Below are 18,035 nucleotides of genomic sequence, written 5' to 3' on the forward strand. Positions count from 1 at the left end.
AATGTTGATAATGCATGCCTGAGAAGGGCAAATTTTACAAGCTATAATGATTGTCCTAAATGAAGACAAAGGTGGACAGATGTAGCTAATTGAAGGTGTTATGGCACTACTGTCTAATCTTGTAGCGCTATTTGGTCAATGATGTTGCTCAAATAATATGCACAGAATATGTTGCTGTTAATTTCCATAGTGGTAGGTTGTATACTACCGGTTAACTTTATGCCCCACACATGTGGTCTGCAAAACAATCTTCTGTATTGCGCATCCAATACAAAAAGAATCTCTGGGGGACACCACTGAAATGATTCCGACAGGGCTATGAGTATCATCTTCATTTTTCTGACCAACTGTTCAAAGGAGCTGGGTTCCAGACACTGGGATTAGAACTCTCAGCAATTGTGCCACTGTTAAAGCATAACTGCAAGGCTTTCCTGTGAAGTCCCCCACAAGCTCACGATTTATCTTAGTACTTTGTTCTTTACAGCATATATGAGTTATTGTAAATGAGATTAAATTAAGGTATCTACTTTAACATTTTCCAAACCCGAAACTAGATGTCAGAACACCTGTGCTTCCTTCTAGCACATCTTGATTGTTGTTCCTTAATATTTCAGGCTATCAAATGTGAGTACATCAAATGCCTACACCTTTATTTGCCTATTGTTGTTGAGGAAAGGAACACATTAAAGGCTGGATGAACTGCCCACTTCTTGAGCATGCCAATACAGCCATCCAGCAGACTATTTCTAACTCATTGGTTTTCTGTTGGCTGGTGGATGCATACTTCTACTGCCTTTAGAGTGCATGCACTGCAATGCATGAAGGACTGTTTTACATCTAAAAGGTGCACTCAACCATCAAACATTTTGCCATATTCAATTCTTTATCTCATAAATCCAACACATACAGAAAACATGTTTAATGCAGCAGGCATTTTGAAAATGCTTTTGTCATGATTCATGCAATCCTGAACCCTAGGGGGGCTCCCAAGATCCTTTTTGTTTAGCACATTGATAGATATATTTGGGGTAGACCATCCCAATGTAACAATAAAAAATAAATTAGGAAGTGTGTTTAAGAGATCTACACTTGTTAATATGTGGGCACTTGATCATACTACTATCACCTACACCACCACAAAAACAGTAGTACGACCATTAACAGACAGCAAGACCACTACCAGTACTGCCAGACATCAACACCACCAATACCACTAATGCCACACCAGTACCGCTATCACAAGCAATACCACTGCCAGTACAAAAGCATCTAATATCACCATTACATTAAACTATCATTAAAATACCACCACTACCACTACACTTTCCTACCACTACAACTTCCAAGCATAGATAACATCAAAATGTAGGCCTTTAATGTACTATTGCATGGAAACATCATTTGTGCGCCCCTGCGTTTGCATGCATTATTACGTTAACCCAAGACCAATACACTTTGCTAATGCTTGTTATCTCTGTAACTTCATGGTCAGCATGGAACTTAAAGAAAGGTACGACCAAAAATAGTTGGTGTAGAATTCTGGGCATCTATTTTTGGCCTTCTAGTCATAACCATGATAATATGTACATGATATATGCAGGGGTGTTGTCCAAGTATGTAGGGATACATGTGGTTGTGTTTCTCTGCATATATGTGTGCCTTAGTGTAGGCATATGTATGTTATTTATCCTCATGTGCAAACACTATTCAAAATTAACTGTTAGGATTTTTTTCTACGTTTTCATCCTTTTGTGAAAATTATGTTTTGGCATCTGCCCAATTTTATTCTCCAATGTGTGTGTTTGTGAAGACTGCCGATTACATAGCATTATATCAATTTACCCGCAATGTATTTTATAATCCAGAGCACTTCAAATTTCCCTATCCATTGAAATTGTTACTACTTTGTTTTGAAGCTAAAAATGTTATAACTGCATTGTAACCATTTTCTATTTATTACCTCATTCTGTGAAAGGACAACAATGACTGTACAATGCAAAGGTCTCCTGGATCAAAGTCAATCAGTCATTATGTGTATTTGTTAACCTCTTAGTCATTATTAAATGTTTATTAAGTCTCAGCTTGTACCCAAGCTCTACAGGATGTTTGTGCATAATTTGATGGTTGGCAGGCTTCCACAGAGCTTGCCTACCACTTTATGGTGCATTAGCTCAGAACTAAGGAATGGCAAAATTAGCTCTCAAAACCTAAGTAGAAATTTAAAACACGAAGACGGGCCATGACTTCTCAAATCCTCCTACTAAAGAAGAGCAATCAGTGAGGGAGGTGATCTGAAAATCCAACCTAGATTTCTGAGGACAGACCTATATTGGTAAACTACGCTTTCTATAACTGAGAATCTTCAAATGTGATTAGTGCGGAAGCAAAGACAGCAATACAAAAACAAGATAACATAGTTAAAGGGCAAGGTCTCAAGTAACCACCAGAAGCTAGAAGACATGGCCTTCGGCATGACGAAATAAAAGACCAATGAATGTTAATAGCCTGGCCAAAAATAATAAGAGGTACAAATCTGAGAAAAAGCATGAAACTTCACTACACAGGCACTGAATATGAGTTGCAATTTATTTGGCATGCAATAATTTCACACTGGCACTGTGCAATTATGAGTAAAGCCCCATGGAATGGCAAATTACAGTTTGTGGGTAATTTTTCCAGCCATAAAACCAAAAGGAACTTTCTATTACACAGGGTTTTACCACATACATTTATTCACTTTTCTGAGCAAAATGGTAAATATATGTGCAGGGATGTGGGTGGGGTGGGGTAAGCGGGGTTTAGAGGGGATGGGGAGGAAAGAGTAAACATATGTTCTGGCAGGGAGGAGCATTGTATGATCTCCCCTATCAGGAATAAAAACAGCAATGAGTCTCATCTCTTTTACCGGTCAAGAAAATCGGTTCTCTTGCACCCAGAAAAACTGAAGGGGATATCGCGATAATTATTGCAAAGCACGCTTAGCGCTCTTTCTTTTATCGCCGGCTATCGCTGGATTTCATCACGGAGATAACGCGTTATTATAAACGCTTATCTCCAAGGCGATAGAAAATCCAGCGATAGCGACGAAACCTAGCAATAGCGCGAGAAATCCAGCGATAAATCCAACACGCTAATAAAAAGCTTGCTAATAGGCAGTTGAGGACTTAACCTTACAATCCACCTCCCATTGACTAGAATGGTTAAGTCAGGTTTTTAGCAGGTGTTAGATTCCAGCGATATTCGCGGTTAGCGCGAATTTTTTTATCGCTTCGCGGGCATTTCTATTAGGGGGAAGCTGGGTTTACGACTGTTTTCAGTTGCTTTAAGTTGGGAATGCCTACTTTGCATGTCATTAGCGATATATATCGCTGAAATGCAAAGTTGCACCAAAACGATTGCTTTTGCCATAAAGCTGTCGTTAACAGCTGTTAGCGACAGCTTGCTAATAGGGCGATAGAAATATTGCCGCTTTAGCAGCAAAAAGTGCCGCTAAAGCGGCGATAAGGCCCTTGCTAATATCCCCCTGAATGTGGCAAAACCTAAATAGTCAACATCAGGTTGACCTAAATTTCACGAGGCAATTCCACATGGCCTGATTCATAATCATGTCCTTAAGCATTTACCTGTGACCCGCATTTTCAGGGATCCACAGAATGCTAATGGCAGTTTATGTAAATCAGGGATTTTGAGGCTTACCCAGGAGCAACTTTGCATACATTAGAATATTTAAGCATAAAAGAAAATTTGCTGAAGTTCACATGCAGTGGCAAGATTCTTCCTCAACATCTCAAGTAAATATGTCAGTTTACATATTCCTTTGCAACATGGATAGACCTCTTTGCAAAAGCAACTTTCTAAGGTGGAAAGGATGCAAAATATTTCTGAACACTCACAAACTCTGGTGGCACATCCTCACAGAACTCCCTTCTTTCCACCCATCTAGGCAGATTTACTCCAAAAGTTTATCCACAGGAGTAAATCTGATCTGCTGGAGAAATGTCAATCTTGAATCAGGTGCAAGAAATTCAAGTATTTGACTTTCAAAATGAACTCATGGCTCTTCAAAGATGTACACACAATGTAGACTTTTTTCAGACATAAAAAGGAACACCACAACCGGATGCCAACCCAAGCCGATGGACTTACTAGTCAAAAATATATATTGCAGAAACGGGCCTGCTTTCAGAGAGGAGCCATACAGCCAGCCTAAATGCTGTATTTCCATGAATGGTAAAGCAGCAGGCGTGTTCCTCCTTTTCAGTGGCTCCCATGAGAACAGTGGAAGGAGGAACAAGGATGTATATGTCAACAGCTCTCCAACTTCGATCGACTGTGAGCCACCCATTCTGGTAAAAGTAAAGTATTATATTCAAACTCGGAAAGGTAGGATTACAGTCCAGCACACAAGCGAGCATGCCTTGCATGACTGCTGGTTTATCGGTGCCCGCAAAGTAGGCAAGGGACATATTTGTCCATAGCCTGCTTACAACTTCCTGTTGGAAGTAGAATAGATGTGGTAGTCACTGGTCTGTACACATCCCCGTGCTAATGTAGAACATTCAAAGATTGGTACCTCCACACCACTGCTCCGGCCACATTTCAAATTATTGTCAGCGGACAAGATTCATGTGCACTAATCAATTTATAAAGAATCACATCTAGCAAATGCTATGCACAATTTCCATTGAACATTGTTTTTCATTGTGAACAACAGATTAGCAAAAAGGCAATGGGAATGGGCTCTCACATTTTTAGGTCGAGCATTCGAGACCTCTTGTATATACTTTAGTATTTACTTTAGTATATATACTTTAGTATATGCTTATATGTATGTACTTAGTGGGCTCTGGAGATCAGCCCTAGGACTTGCCTACTTCCGCTTAGGGACTTTTTTTTCTGTTCAACTGCCTCTATTTAACTGTCTTGATAGAAAACGACCAGCAGAGGTCAGTAAAATGCCAAAATTGCTTTATGCTGAGGGACTTTAAAAAAAAAAAATTCTGGCAACTGCCTCTATTTAACTTTCTTGATAGAAAACGACGAGCAGAGGTCAGTACAATACCAGAATCACTTTAGCATTCTCTAGATTCCAGTCCATAGATATTGTCCTCCACGAGCAAACGTAGACATTAATATTTTTTTCAAATCATGTATTTTCAGTGATATGGCCACTGAAGACCCTGCTTTTATATTAAAAACAGAGCTTTGGACTATACCATTGCCCGCTGAAAGGCAATATTTCTCTCCATGTGTTCCCATACCTGGCGTGTCACGCAGTTTGGTGCTTACTTTCCCTCCATGTTATAGAACAGTAGATGTTTCAGCACCCAGGCTAATGTGCTGCATAGCTAAATACATATAAGGTCCCAAAGGAGAGACCGATTGCGTTGTAAATGCTTGTTATTTTTTCCAACCGATTTTTACTATACAGAAAAGTTTGTAAATATTCCAAGATCTGAGCATATGGACGAACACACTCTAACAATATTTAATCCGTGATATGTTACGAGGCCCAGATAAACTTAAGAGAAATAAATGAAAGAAAATGTATTTTCAAAAACAATGGGATTATTCTGTACGTCACTTTATTGTGCTCTCACACTTAGTAGATGACTAGATCTGTTTGAAATATACTCATGGAAATTTACAATTCTTACTCAGATGAACCCCTTTGAAAGAAACTAATTCCGATAATTTAAATAAACCAGAGTTTGGCCTTTCTCAAATGTATTGAGAAAATACAAATACCCTACCAAAGCTATTGGAGTAGGGTATTTCAGTAGCTTCAAGCCTTTATCGGCAGCTCACTCTCATTATCTATTTTATATCACTCAAAACCCCTCAGTGAAAACACACCTGTTATTCAATGTTGCCCATCTATAATTTTCAAACTATTTATAGGTGACCACTGGAATTTTCGAATACTGGCTTCACACACTGGATGGACATCCTTATTCTCAGCTCTCAAGTTTCCTAGGTGCATTTGTGAGAACGCATTTCAGGATAATTCTTTGTATGTAGTCCTAGGTATCCTTTTACAACACCAGAAACACAAGCCCCATAATGCAAAGAAGATTCCTAGACTGGACAATCTACTGACACGTGGACCTAGGAAACATGAGAACTTTTACATTTACAGAAACATTCTGAAAAACATAGGGCCCGATTACGATGTCGAATGAGGCACCGGGCGGAGAGACCATCCACTTCGCTTCCGAAGGACTCAAGGAGCCAGTCGGAGCATCAGAAACACACATAATCCCATAATGGCGGCGGAGTCAGCCTCGGCTCTGCCGTCCCTCCCCGTTCTCTGCTATGGGGCCTGAGGGGCACCTATGGTGCACCCAAATATTCCTGCACCATGTGGCAGGCACCATGTAGGATGTTTAAAAACATACCTTTTTCAATGGCAGCTTGTGCTGCAGGCCTTTTCTGCCCGCCGCACAACCTTCCATTGAAAGAATGGTTGCATCCAAATTGTGCGGTCAGAACTGCCAACCTAAAGTCGGGCGATTGCAATCCGCAACGGTGCATCCATATAACATCGTAATGAGCCCCTTACTTTTTTCTAGCAGAAATATTTTCTTTCCCAGAACCCTGGTCTGATTCTACTTTTTATGTCATGAAACCTATGCGCTTAACTTTCTAAACCAAAGCAGGAACGTGTAAACACCAACCTGGACAGTAGGGCCTCCTTCTTCTTGAGGAGGGCTTAGGGTAAACTCTTCCATGGGTGGTTCGCATGAAGTCATCACTTCAGTCATTCTGTAAAAAGATGAGAAGTGAGTCAACAAACTGCAACGAAAATCATGACTGTTCATTGTCGCAGAATGCGATACTCTATTCGTTTACTATTTTTAAGGGAAAAATTATGTAAAAGTAAGTAAGTCATAAAAAGGAGCCACAGTGCTAAAAAATGAATTGTATACGTCCATTTTCCGCTGCTGCCTTATGGTCTTATAGCAAATATCAAAGAATATTTATAAATGTTCGTTTTTGAGTTCTAAATGTAAACAAATTATAAACTAAAAAATAACTGTGACTCAGTAGAATTCCAGAATTATAATAATGTGCAATTATCAAATTATTTACTAAACGACAGATATGATAAATTAATGAGACAAAGAAATTCATTTAATTGATAATGAATTAAAAGTGTTTCAGAATTGGTTTAAGTGAATTTGAAAAATAAATTCGTCCACTACATTATGTTGCTCACAAAGTTTTGCTTTAAACAAATGTTCCCATTATCTGCACTTCAAGTTTATAGCTATAAATGAAGAGTGCAAAATGCATTAGAATTGCACATACATAACTACTCTTAGAATTCACAACATACCAGTCCCTTGGCAACGCTGCTGTAATCCCACATTCTCACGGGCCACAAAGCATATCCAAACACCATTCAAGCAGTCTACATTGACAGCACTGAAGAGGAATCATAGTCTTTCAGACTTGATTACAGACTGACTGAAGGTTTTTATTGTTTAACACTGATAAAGCACTAGGGGCCAGATTACAAAGAATCAATTTTCAAAAATGTGGTCCCAAATTGCGCATTGAAATTTTGCCAAACAATTTTGATTTTTCGAGCTGATCTATGTACTAATAGATCGGTTTGCAAACTCACCCTTCAGAGTGGGTCTCAATTTTATCCACCTCATTATTATGGAAGAGGTAGGTAGCAAATTGCAACTCACTCCAATCAGATGCCATTAAGAAGGATGGTGAACATCTGTGGTCAGTAGACCACAATGACTTAGACCAAATTTAAATGCATTTTTTTTTTAATACATTCTGTTTTCCAGGGCCGGACTGGCCATGAAGAGCACCGGGTGTTTCCCCGGTGGGCCGCCAGGGCGGGGGCCGGTTTTGGACCCCTGGGGGACAGCAATTTCGGCCCCTATAACAAAATCAGCCGAAACCGGCCCTGCAAACTGCTCGGCCGCATCCCCCCAGTTCACAGTCCAGCTGTGCTGTTTTCCTTAAAGGAAATATGTCTGCATTTAAGAAAAAAATTATATGTTTTTGAAAAGTTTGTTTAAAAGTAGGCAATAGTCCACTTGAACACTGCTCACTCCCAAGCAAACATTTTTTTTTAATTTTGCAAAGGGGAATAGGTCCCCAAGGGCCCTTTTCCCCTTTGCAAATATGTTACCACCTACTTTGAGGAACCAATAACAAATGGTTTGCAACCAAAGCTGCGGTCACAAATCACTCATACATAGCATTGCTAATAGCAATTTGGAAGGGACGCCCTAAAAACAACCCTTTCAAATTGGTAGGTATTTGATATGCATTTCTAAACTCATAATGTGATTCAGTGGGGAGTTACCAAATCTCCAAATGGGTGTAGTGCATTTAAAAAAACAATTAGTGTTTGCAAAATCTGTGATGTAGAGAATCACAGATTCTGTAGCTGCGAAATAGCTTTGTGCATCTGGCCCTAGATTTTTCAAATAGGAGCACATTCGTTATATGATAAAATCGGTGCTCTAATGAGGATGGCTCATTAGTGATCCAGAGATCTAAAATGTCTAAAATGTCTTTGCAAGACAATGGAATTGGCAATTTAATTACATTTCTCCCTGACCATATCCTCAATTACCAACAATTTGGGATGGAAAGAAATTCTGGCACAGGGAACAAGTTATAAGAGAAAAACCACTTTAAAAAGTCTCCATCAATAGGTAACATCAAAATAAGTCACTACAGGGTGGACATGCCATCAGAAAACATGAAGCACAATCAGTCTCATTTTCAAAATGTGATAGCACCTGTGTGTTACTTAAATGCACCAAAAGGTCCTTTTATGTTCATAAACTCATAAAATCTGGATTTCTATATTTTAACAAATGCAAATTCCACTTTAACGTATCAATAAATCTGCATTAGGGAAACTTTGAAAACCAATGCAGGAGTTGTCTTCTATGAAGAAAAAGCAAATGGCCCCAGTGTGCAGGGAACTTTTTCTATGTACATGGGATATGGAACTTTCTACCTGCACATTGGAGCCATTAAAAATGTTCCCTTTGCGTGTCTGCCATGCCTTGCATGGCGGACACAGGCAGGGAAAATGAGTGAGTGTAGTCTCTCCCACAGTAGAGCGGGAAGACCGCCACTGTAGCACAGTAAGATGACATTCAGTATGACTCAGAGGTCCTGTGATAGATGGGCTGCTGGGTAAGGGGTTACTGCCAGTGGAGTGGCAACCCAGTGGTTTGATTTACTCTAAATAGAGTGGGGAACTGTGGGTTGTGCAGAGTGGGAGAACCACTGTTTACGGAATTCCTCCCGCTCCCTGTGAGTACTTGAACGCCAGTAGCCCTGTTTTTGCTGATAACATAGCTTATTTAGGGACTATAGTAGCATTTATGAATCTGCCTGGAAAGGTATGAAGAGTTCTTGTAGCAAGAATGAGTAATACTTAAGTAAGTAATCCATTTAACAAGTATTTCATTATGGGGATCATTAACATGTGATAATACAACTAATAGCAAATACTGTCAATCCATGTTTGATCTCCATAACACAATATAACTTCTCACTCCTGTATAACTTTGAATAATCTGTCTGTGCAGTTAAAGAACTACATTTTCTCCTAACAAATTGGATAAATAGTGGAGAGTGAGCTTGCCTTTATAATGAATAGCCGTGTCATATTGTTGTATGTCTATATACATATGGAGGACTGATTCTTAAATAAAGTCAACCCTATGCATCATCAGGGCTATTAACTTGCATAAGTGCACATGTTTTTTATTAGAGGTATGCAGAATCATTAAACAGGCCAGGCAAGTCACAGAAAAGTTCTTGTAAAGTATACAAGCCAATATCCCTAGGAAAAAGAGATAATATGCTGCGCTTGCAATGTTCCGTACAATAAAGCTTGTAACATTTTCCCCATCACAGCTACCTTCCAAAAAGCCAAATCAAACTGCGACTTGTGGCAGCATGGGAGTCTCTTAACCATTTTGCATCTGTTAGAAAAAGATATGGTATTTACGGGACCGGGAAATACCATTATCCCTTGAAGAGACAGTGTGGTAAATACTTCCTATTCCAAGCTTTTCACTTAGAAACAAGGGATAACATGTAAAATCAGTATGTAACACACTGAATTCCACATGAATTGCCTCTTTTCTACCCCTTTTACTAATATATATTTTCCACATTGAAGTTGCCGAAATCTGTCACGGGAAACAGCTGTGGCAAGACAATTATTGTGCAGATTAGAATTTTTATCGCTACCAAAGAGCCATGTGCAGATATTGAAATCTAACTATTTATCAGCGATGGTCCGTGCAGTTAATCACGGTGGGGTGGTGGGGCGGGGAGGAAGGGGAGAAGTCAACAGACGACAGAATACATAAAATTAAATAAATAAATAATTCTTATTCAGTCATCTGTCGACATCCACCCCGTCCCGCCTCGCCCGCCTCGCCTGCCCCACCGCCCCACTGTGCTTACCTGCAAGAACCGCTGCTGTTTATGGCGAAAGGGATTCCTGGTGCGGCTCACAACTCTTATTGCTGGTCATTTAAGGGATCATATTTACCTCTCCCCTGCATTTTTTTAACTAGTATAACACTTCCTTCGGTGGAATGCAAACATCAAAAGGACATGGTTAAAGGACTTTAACTTCACCTGTTGGCAAAAAGTTGCAGCAACTGCTTTAAATGTATAAATACATCCACCCACCATCCATCCATATCATGAAGTCCCTTTTGTCACATCTTTGAGGAAAAAAGGGAATTAATTATTACCCCATAACACATGCTATCAAGATATGGTAGGTCACAGTAGAATCTTTGGTGACAGAATCTTGCCCACATAAATAAAAAACTTAAAATGTCAAAAGTGTAAATAACTCGAAAGAGGACCCCATGTGCCTCTGAGTTATAAATCTCTTTGTTGAAATCTCAAGGCAATAGCTTTGTAAAAGCTTTCTGTAACATTGCCATTGTAAATCCTCTATGATCTGTGACGTTACTGTCCTCTATAATGCCAAAATGCCAGAATGTTTAGACAAATCAGATGGCTTTACTCAGAGCTCCTAAGAGCACTGGAGGATGACACTTTCTCTAACCCAGGTGTCTAAGACATATGCAAATCACTCTTGACCCTGTTCCATATGGGAACAGTCCAGCACGAACTGTCAAGCCAGGTCCTCCCTGGACCGGAAACAAACATCCTGGGACCGATTTCGGGGTATCACCCCTCATCAGCTAGGCTAGCTTAAATCCAGTGGTGAACTGAGCACGTGATCCACATCTGGGCATACCCTTCCCAGTTAGGGCAACACATGCAAAAGAAACAATTGATAGACGGAATGCTGGACAATGCAAACATTCACCCCAGTAACAAGAATCTGAGTTTAATCCATCATTCATTTACTCACCACACCACCCCAGTTTGGACCCAGCCATATGCAAATCAGTATTGACCCTGTTCCTTATGGGAACAGTCCAGCCCGAACTGCCAAGCCAGGTCCTCCCTGGACCGGAAACAAGCATCCTGGGACCGGTTTCGGGGTACCATCCCTCATCAGCCAGGCTAGCTTGAATCCAGTGGTGCTGTGAGCATGGGACCCACGTCTGGGCATACACTTCCCAGTTAGGGCGACAAATGCAAAAGAAGGCACGGCAAAACTGGCCCCACCATGTCCTGTCACTCTATTAGAATGAGTTGGTTGCTGAAAAATTAAACGGTAGTAAATAAACTTTATCACCATTTTATATTTCTTCTCTGGCCTGGGGCTTTTCTTAGTGGGGCGACGCTCCTCCGCTCAAATGGAGTAGCCACTCCTGTTCTCATGTTCTCACTGGTAAATCAGCAAGGTTTCTATAGCAACAAAAACTTGCCAGAGATATATGTGAGAATTACAGGGAAGTGTGTGGTATTAACGAGATAGCTGCTGGTATTACCACACAGTGCCCCAGTAATACTGGAGATGGTTTCAAAATGGTGCAGACGAGAAACTAATCAGTCTAATATGTACTTTATCTGATATTTTTTGTACTTCCAATAGCTTCCGCACTTTCATAATTAGGGCCAGAGTTTCTTTCTTGACGATTATCATTTGTTCTCTCATTCACCACAAGCTACGCTGGATTAAAATCCAATAAGTGAAAATAAATTCAATATGCAAAATGCCCAGCTGTGTAAATTTGTCACTGTCTGCTAGTGCCTCAGTAATGACAAATGAGAGACTGAAATAAGGCAAATGACAGAGATTACCTCAACCATTCCATCTATCACCCTGTTTGTTGCTGTGCCTCAATAGATGACAAACCATAACCTGAGTGTTTCACTGACCTTCCAGTATCCATGATGTACCTATTCTCCCTCCACCCGCAAAGACAAAACAGTTAAAAAGGGCATGTTAGATGGGGCAAAGGTCAAGGTATGAAAAAGAGGGATCTCAATTACCAAACAAACCCTCTTGCCACCTCACTGTTATCCCCACCAGGGCCTCATCAGCTGGTTCCATATTTTGTGACAATCTTTCGGCGTCCTCCTACAGGTGAAAAGATGGCGATATCTGCTTCAGATCAGGCAGCTTAACTCACTGACTGATAACAACCGAAAACAGGTATGGTGGCTAGCTGCAGACCACTAACTCCAAAAAGGTGTTCCCATGTATTTTTACAGAAACACAGATTTACAAAGACTTTTAAACCTGGGTTTGCCCCAACATGCTGCGCCTAGCTGACAGAGTCTTAATGGGAGGCATATCTTTATTTCTTCTTTTTACTTCCTCTTTGCATTGTTTTTGTACAGGAAGGTATCCTTTCATGCTCAAAAGCCATCCTGCCTTTAACACAGGTACGCTTGCACTAAGGTGTAAGAGTGCCTCCTTTGGCGCTAGGTAGCACACAGTGCACTAGTGTAAAGAAAGGGGAGAGCAGTAATACTCCATATCTTAGTAAATATGGAGCATCTTTGCTCTCTCCCTTTCATGCAACGCAGCAAGCTAATTCTCTTGCTGCGCAGTGATGCTTTAAATAATAATAAAAATGCCCTATAGAATAGTTGTATATACTGATGAAGTTCAGCCATAACTTTCAAGGAGTCGCTGAAAACAAGCACATAGACCAGGACTCACATGGGATTTTTGGTACTTCTGGACAGTTTTTTTTTTTATAACCCTTAAAATGTGTAACTCTGCATAAAACGGAAGAAAAAGTAATTGAAACAGAGCAGTCAATTTTTCTCTTTCATGTTGACGTTTTCATGGGCTTACAAATGGACATGTTTTTCGCAGCATGTTTTTTCGCTCAATCAGTCCTATTTTAAAGTATTTTCACTGCTCCAGGCAAAATAAGATTTTTCCTCTTTGGCATATCCTTTTCTCTAATAAGAAGGCCACTTTTAGGCCATTCGTCACAGTCTGGCACCCACTTGTGGGCAACTAATAGTGTGCTGTGAGGCAGCTGCTAACAATGACCTTAATGTAGCACCTTGCGGAAAAAGCAGCCTGTTCCTAAAAGCTTGTATTATTTGGATGCAGAAGTCTGACCTCTTCATGTGCGTCAGTGAAAGCAATCCACTGCTGCTGGAAACCCCGCCAGCCAACCCTGAAGCTTCTAGAACGTCCCTGTGTAAAGTGCATTTCCGGTTGGATAATGCAAATCTCTCGGCCATTCTGCCCACTCTGCTCTACAAATGTCTTTTATGGAGAACAAGTATTTCCAGCATAATAGCCTACCATTATTTTGCAAAATGTTAGGATATTGTCTTTGAATAGTTTTGCCGTATCCACACAGACGGCAATCTGTGTTCCATGCTTGCAGCTATAGAACCATTGACTTCGGAAATGACGTGATATTCCACTTCCTGTCCATTGACGCAGCCTGTACTTTTTTCAAAGAACAGCATGGCTTTTTCCGTCATGGGCTGGAGCCCTGACGCATATTGCTTGTATGGTTGGTAGAATTCTACTGGCAAGGTGTTGTAACTATTGCCATACTGAAAACAAATCCTGTAGGTGTTTGTTGATCTGTGACTGCTGTTTTGCTGCTGGCAGAGGAGGCAATTTAAGAAAAATAATCGATAATTCTCGTGTGCATGGCTTTAAGGAAATATAAGTTTTATGTTGAGTGGCAATGAAAACTACAGCTTTAGTTTACAGCCTTTCTCTTTATTTACTTTTACACAGAACGCGATGGAACAAAATGTCACATATTTAAAAAATATTAAGTAATGTCCCCTCCCTTAATGTTGTCTAAAAAACAGGATTGTGAGGAAAGGCACATTTTAGTAAACAACTAACTTTCCGACTCGTCGCTCAACCAGTAAACTCATAAATGCAGGAGCTACAAAGTTTTAAAAATTGAACAACTGCCCAGACATTTCTGTGCCAATCTCCTTGTCCACAGTCAAGGCACTGTACTTCTGAAGGCCCCTGGCCAACGACAAGAGTTGTCTGGAGAGAAGAGGTCAGAGAGGGAGCAAGAGAAATCTACTTTCAACTTTATGTTCAGGAAAATAGGGGCCTTTACAAACGAATTGCAACGGAAGGAAGTGGCTTGAAGCTGTTTCCTGAAGATACCCCAGTCTTCGGAAAATGAAAATGAAATGCTGCAGCTGCTGTATGGCACGTCTTTAAGTTAGTAAAGGCTGAGATGCAGGTATTGAGATCTAGAGGGAAAAACCTTACGGTGTTTGGACAAAATATTGAGTCGAAAATAGAGTGTGGACAAAATATTGTGTCAAGAATATCGAGGACAGAAATATTGTGCATGCAAGTTTCTATAGATAAGCAAAGTTATACTATACCTAACTCCACATATATGTACTTTGACGATATATATATCTCCATGGCAAGTAGGTGAGGAGTTTAGAATAGTAAATCTATACTCAACTATTTGCACGTGCATTCCTGAAATTTTGCTCCTCAATATTTTAGGCACGGTACTCTGTCCACAACATATTTTTGTCATCCATATTCTACCAGACAACCACAGCACTAAAAAAAGGGCATTATTATTGTTGGAGAAGTATCTCAAACATGAGGTGCTGTACATGACTAGAGAATACAGAAACTAGGTTTTTGGAAGGAATGCTGCAATTGGAAAATGCCCTGCAGTCATTCTCTTTACATTAAACATAATTGCAATTTGAAGCATTCTAAATTAATGCAGAAGCTGTTAATTGTGCGTTAAAGTGCCTTTTCTTTGCAAATTTAGAAGTCGATATAACAGAGCAGGTGCCAAGCTCCAAAGCCAGCAACGTAAATTTTAGGTCACATCTCCTTAAATATCTTTGTGCACATAATAAAACTTACTTTTCTTTCATCAGTAGCACTCTGCCTTCTAATTCTTAATGTAAGAAACTGAGTTCTTGAAACAGAGGGGTGAAGCCCCACTCAGGCAACAACCACAATTCTTGTCAGGGTGAATGACAAAAGTCACTAAATTAGCCCGGGGTTAACTCTCTGGTAACTTGACACAAAACCAGTCAGGCCTAACTTAGAGGCTATGTGTAAAGTATTATGAAAGGACATAAAGAATTTTGAAAAAGAGAAGGTCTAGCCCTACCTGCGAGAGGACTAAGTTGGAAGGGGGGCAAACCTCATCTGATGAGAGTAATTCCTCATGCGACCTAACTCCTCATTTAGCAGTAATTCAAGCACAGAAAGTAGAGGTAGTGATGAGACCCACCACACCCAACAACCTCCAGCCCTCAGGGGCTATGGAATACCGCCATATCAAGGCCCGCCAATGGTTTGGCATCCACCCTACCAGATGTATCCGCAAGGACCCTCTCATGCCTTTCCACAGCCCTACTAACCTCCTTTTTTAGGCAGACGTTGGGGCACAGGGAGAGGAAAAAGAAGAGGGGCACCAAACAAAAATGTTCAGTGGCAGGAAAAGTAGGGTCATTGTATTGGCTTGCGTTGTAAATGCATCGTGTACTAACAACGCGGTCGTTGTAACAACCACATTGTAATAGTCTTGCGATATAATAACAACGTTGTAAACGCTGTTTACCTTTCACAACATGTCAAGACAGGAAACGGCCATAGACCATGGGTGATGACACTACAATCACGATAAAACTAGCAGACAAGGGAGGGGCAATTGTGATTATGAACACTGAGGATTATGTGGCAGACTGTCAACGCCAACTGTCCAACTCCACATATTACACCCCGATCATACAGGATCCAACCAGTAGACTGAATACTCAGATAACCTCCTTAGTCTACTCAGCAGAGGTGCAGGGTCGGGTAGGTAAAAAGGAATCTGAATTCCTAATCAAATAAAACCTTAAGACTCCTTAGTTCTACGCCTTTCCCAAAATATACAAGGGTGCCCACCCCCCACCAGGTAGACCTGTAGAGTCTGGCATAGGGTCTCTTTTGGGACCACTGTTTCAATTCTGTGATCACTTCCTACAGCCTCTGGTGACTAAGATCCCATCCCTCCTGAGAGACATCAAGGATGTTCTGAATTTGCTGGAGACAATCAATGACATCATTCATGGCATCTTCATTGATCTACTGGTCACCCTAGACGTTGCGGCTCTATACACCAACATTCTCCACAATGCCACTCTAGAGGTGATTGAAGAAATCCTCCAATCGGAGGATTGGTCTTCCCCGACCCCTGTCAGCTTCATAATTGAATGTGCTACTGTTGCATAAGGAGGATCAAAGTCCAGTAGAAATAATGAGTAGTTTATTGGAATGCAGCACAGCAACCAAAAGACAACTGGTCAGTACGGCAGGAACAGTGCAACTGCCCTCAGTACCTAACAGTGTCTCCAAGGTTCTATATGGAACAAGAATGTTATTCATTTGATGCCATGGTGCAGACACATTACAAAGGTTGAATTAAACAAGCATTGCAAATGTAAATACAACATATCTCCCTTTTGTCAAACTAAAAGAGCGAAATACAATCCAACCCAAGATAAGAGACAATAAGTTATTCATCATAAAATCTTTTTGGGGGAAATCTAACATGATCAGAAACTTTGACTCTTGAAGCCACCGTATCATTAAAATGTACCGGCGGAAGATTATTTGTTTGTCTGGATATGTTAGAACATCTTGCAACACGTTTAACATTCCATAACCTACCATCTTGGGTTATGACACTGTTGTCAAAAACTCTTACAATCTTCATGGGCTTACAAAAACTGTCAGAACACTTCATAGCTACCCTAGAATTAAAGGAGAATTTCTTCCAGTTCCAGGACCAGCTATACCATCAAAAACAAGGCACTTCGATGGGCAGTACCTTTGTCCCGAGCTTGGCATGTCTACTTATGGCCATTTTTTTAAAAAACAGTACATTCTACTAGAGGACAACCCCTTTCACACCAATATTATCATCTGGCGGCGTTTTTATGATGATAAACTCCTTCTGTGGCAAGGAACTGTAGAGACACGCCGCAGATTCTGTGACTGGGAAAACACACTGAACCCATACCTGAAATTTACAAATAACATCTCAGCCATACAACAACCATTTCAAGATCTACTAATATCCCTAAAAGATGGCAGACTGCATAAAACAAATGGTATAAATGTGATACAAATTCGACAAAAGTTGCTTCAACGTGTCATTTATTTCAAAACATGTGTTGTAGTATTTTAATTAATTCTTGAATAGTATTTCTTTCATACATCAATCCGTGATACAAAGTGCTTGAGAAGCAAAAACGTGTATTCATTTAGCCCCAATACATTTTTGGCAATCTACTGCCCTTCGTCAGGGGGTTGTCTCTAAAAAGAAATGAATGGCGAAATCAGGCGACAACATTCTCAGAAAAACATAATTCTGATAATCTTAATGCTCCGAACAAGTGCCTCCAGTGAGCATGCGAAACGCGAATGAAACGCGTTCGAATAGTGTGCAAGACTTACGGGATATAATGTGCTTAAAAGTTAACCAAGCACAAAGCCAAGATGATCCACGGGGGGTTAGAACAAAATTGAGTGCTTAAAAAATAATACAGTGATCAACAAATTGCCGAAGTGATACAGGGGGGTTGAAACAGAATTATGTGATCAAAAAAGTAAT

General features: G+C 40.3%; 1 protein-coding gene across 6 annotated transcripts in view; it reads right to left on the reverse strand.

Moving 5' to 3' along the window:
- Nucleotides 1-18,035, reverse strand: part of LBHD2 (LBH domain containing 2) — a 334,397-nt gene that overhangs the window by 113,169 nt on the left and 203,193 nt on the right. For all 6 annotated transcript variants that reach the window (XM_085626324.1, XM_085626321.1, XM_085626320.1 and 3 more), the window contains one exon: nucleotides 6,678-6,765. In XM_085626324.1, the coding sequence (XP_085482450.1) occupies nucleotides 6,678-6,764 (87 nt within the window). In that variant the 5' untranslated portion in view covers nucleotide 6,765. The remainder of the gene's footprint in view (nucleotides 1-6,677; nucleotides 6,766-18,035) is intronic.

The sequence above is a fragment of the Triturus cristatus genome, chromosome 9, assembly GCF_964204655.1.
Source record: "Triturus cristatus chromosome 9, aTriCri1.1, whole genome shotgun sequence".
NCBI classification, from domain to species: Eukaryota; Metazoa; Chordata; class Amphibia; order Caudata; family Salamandridae; genus Triturus; species Triturus cristatus.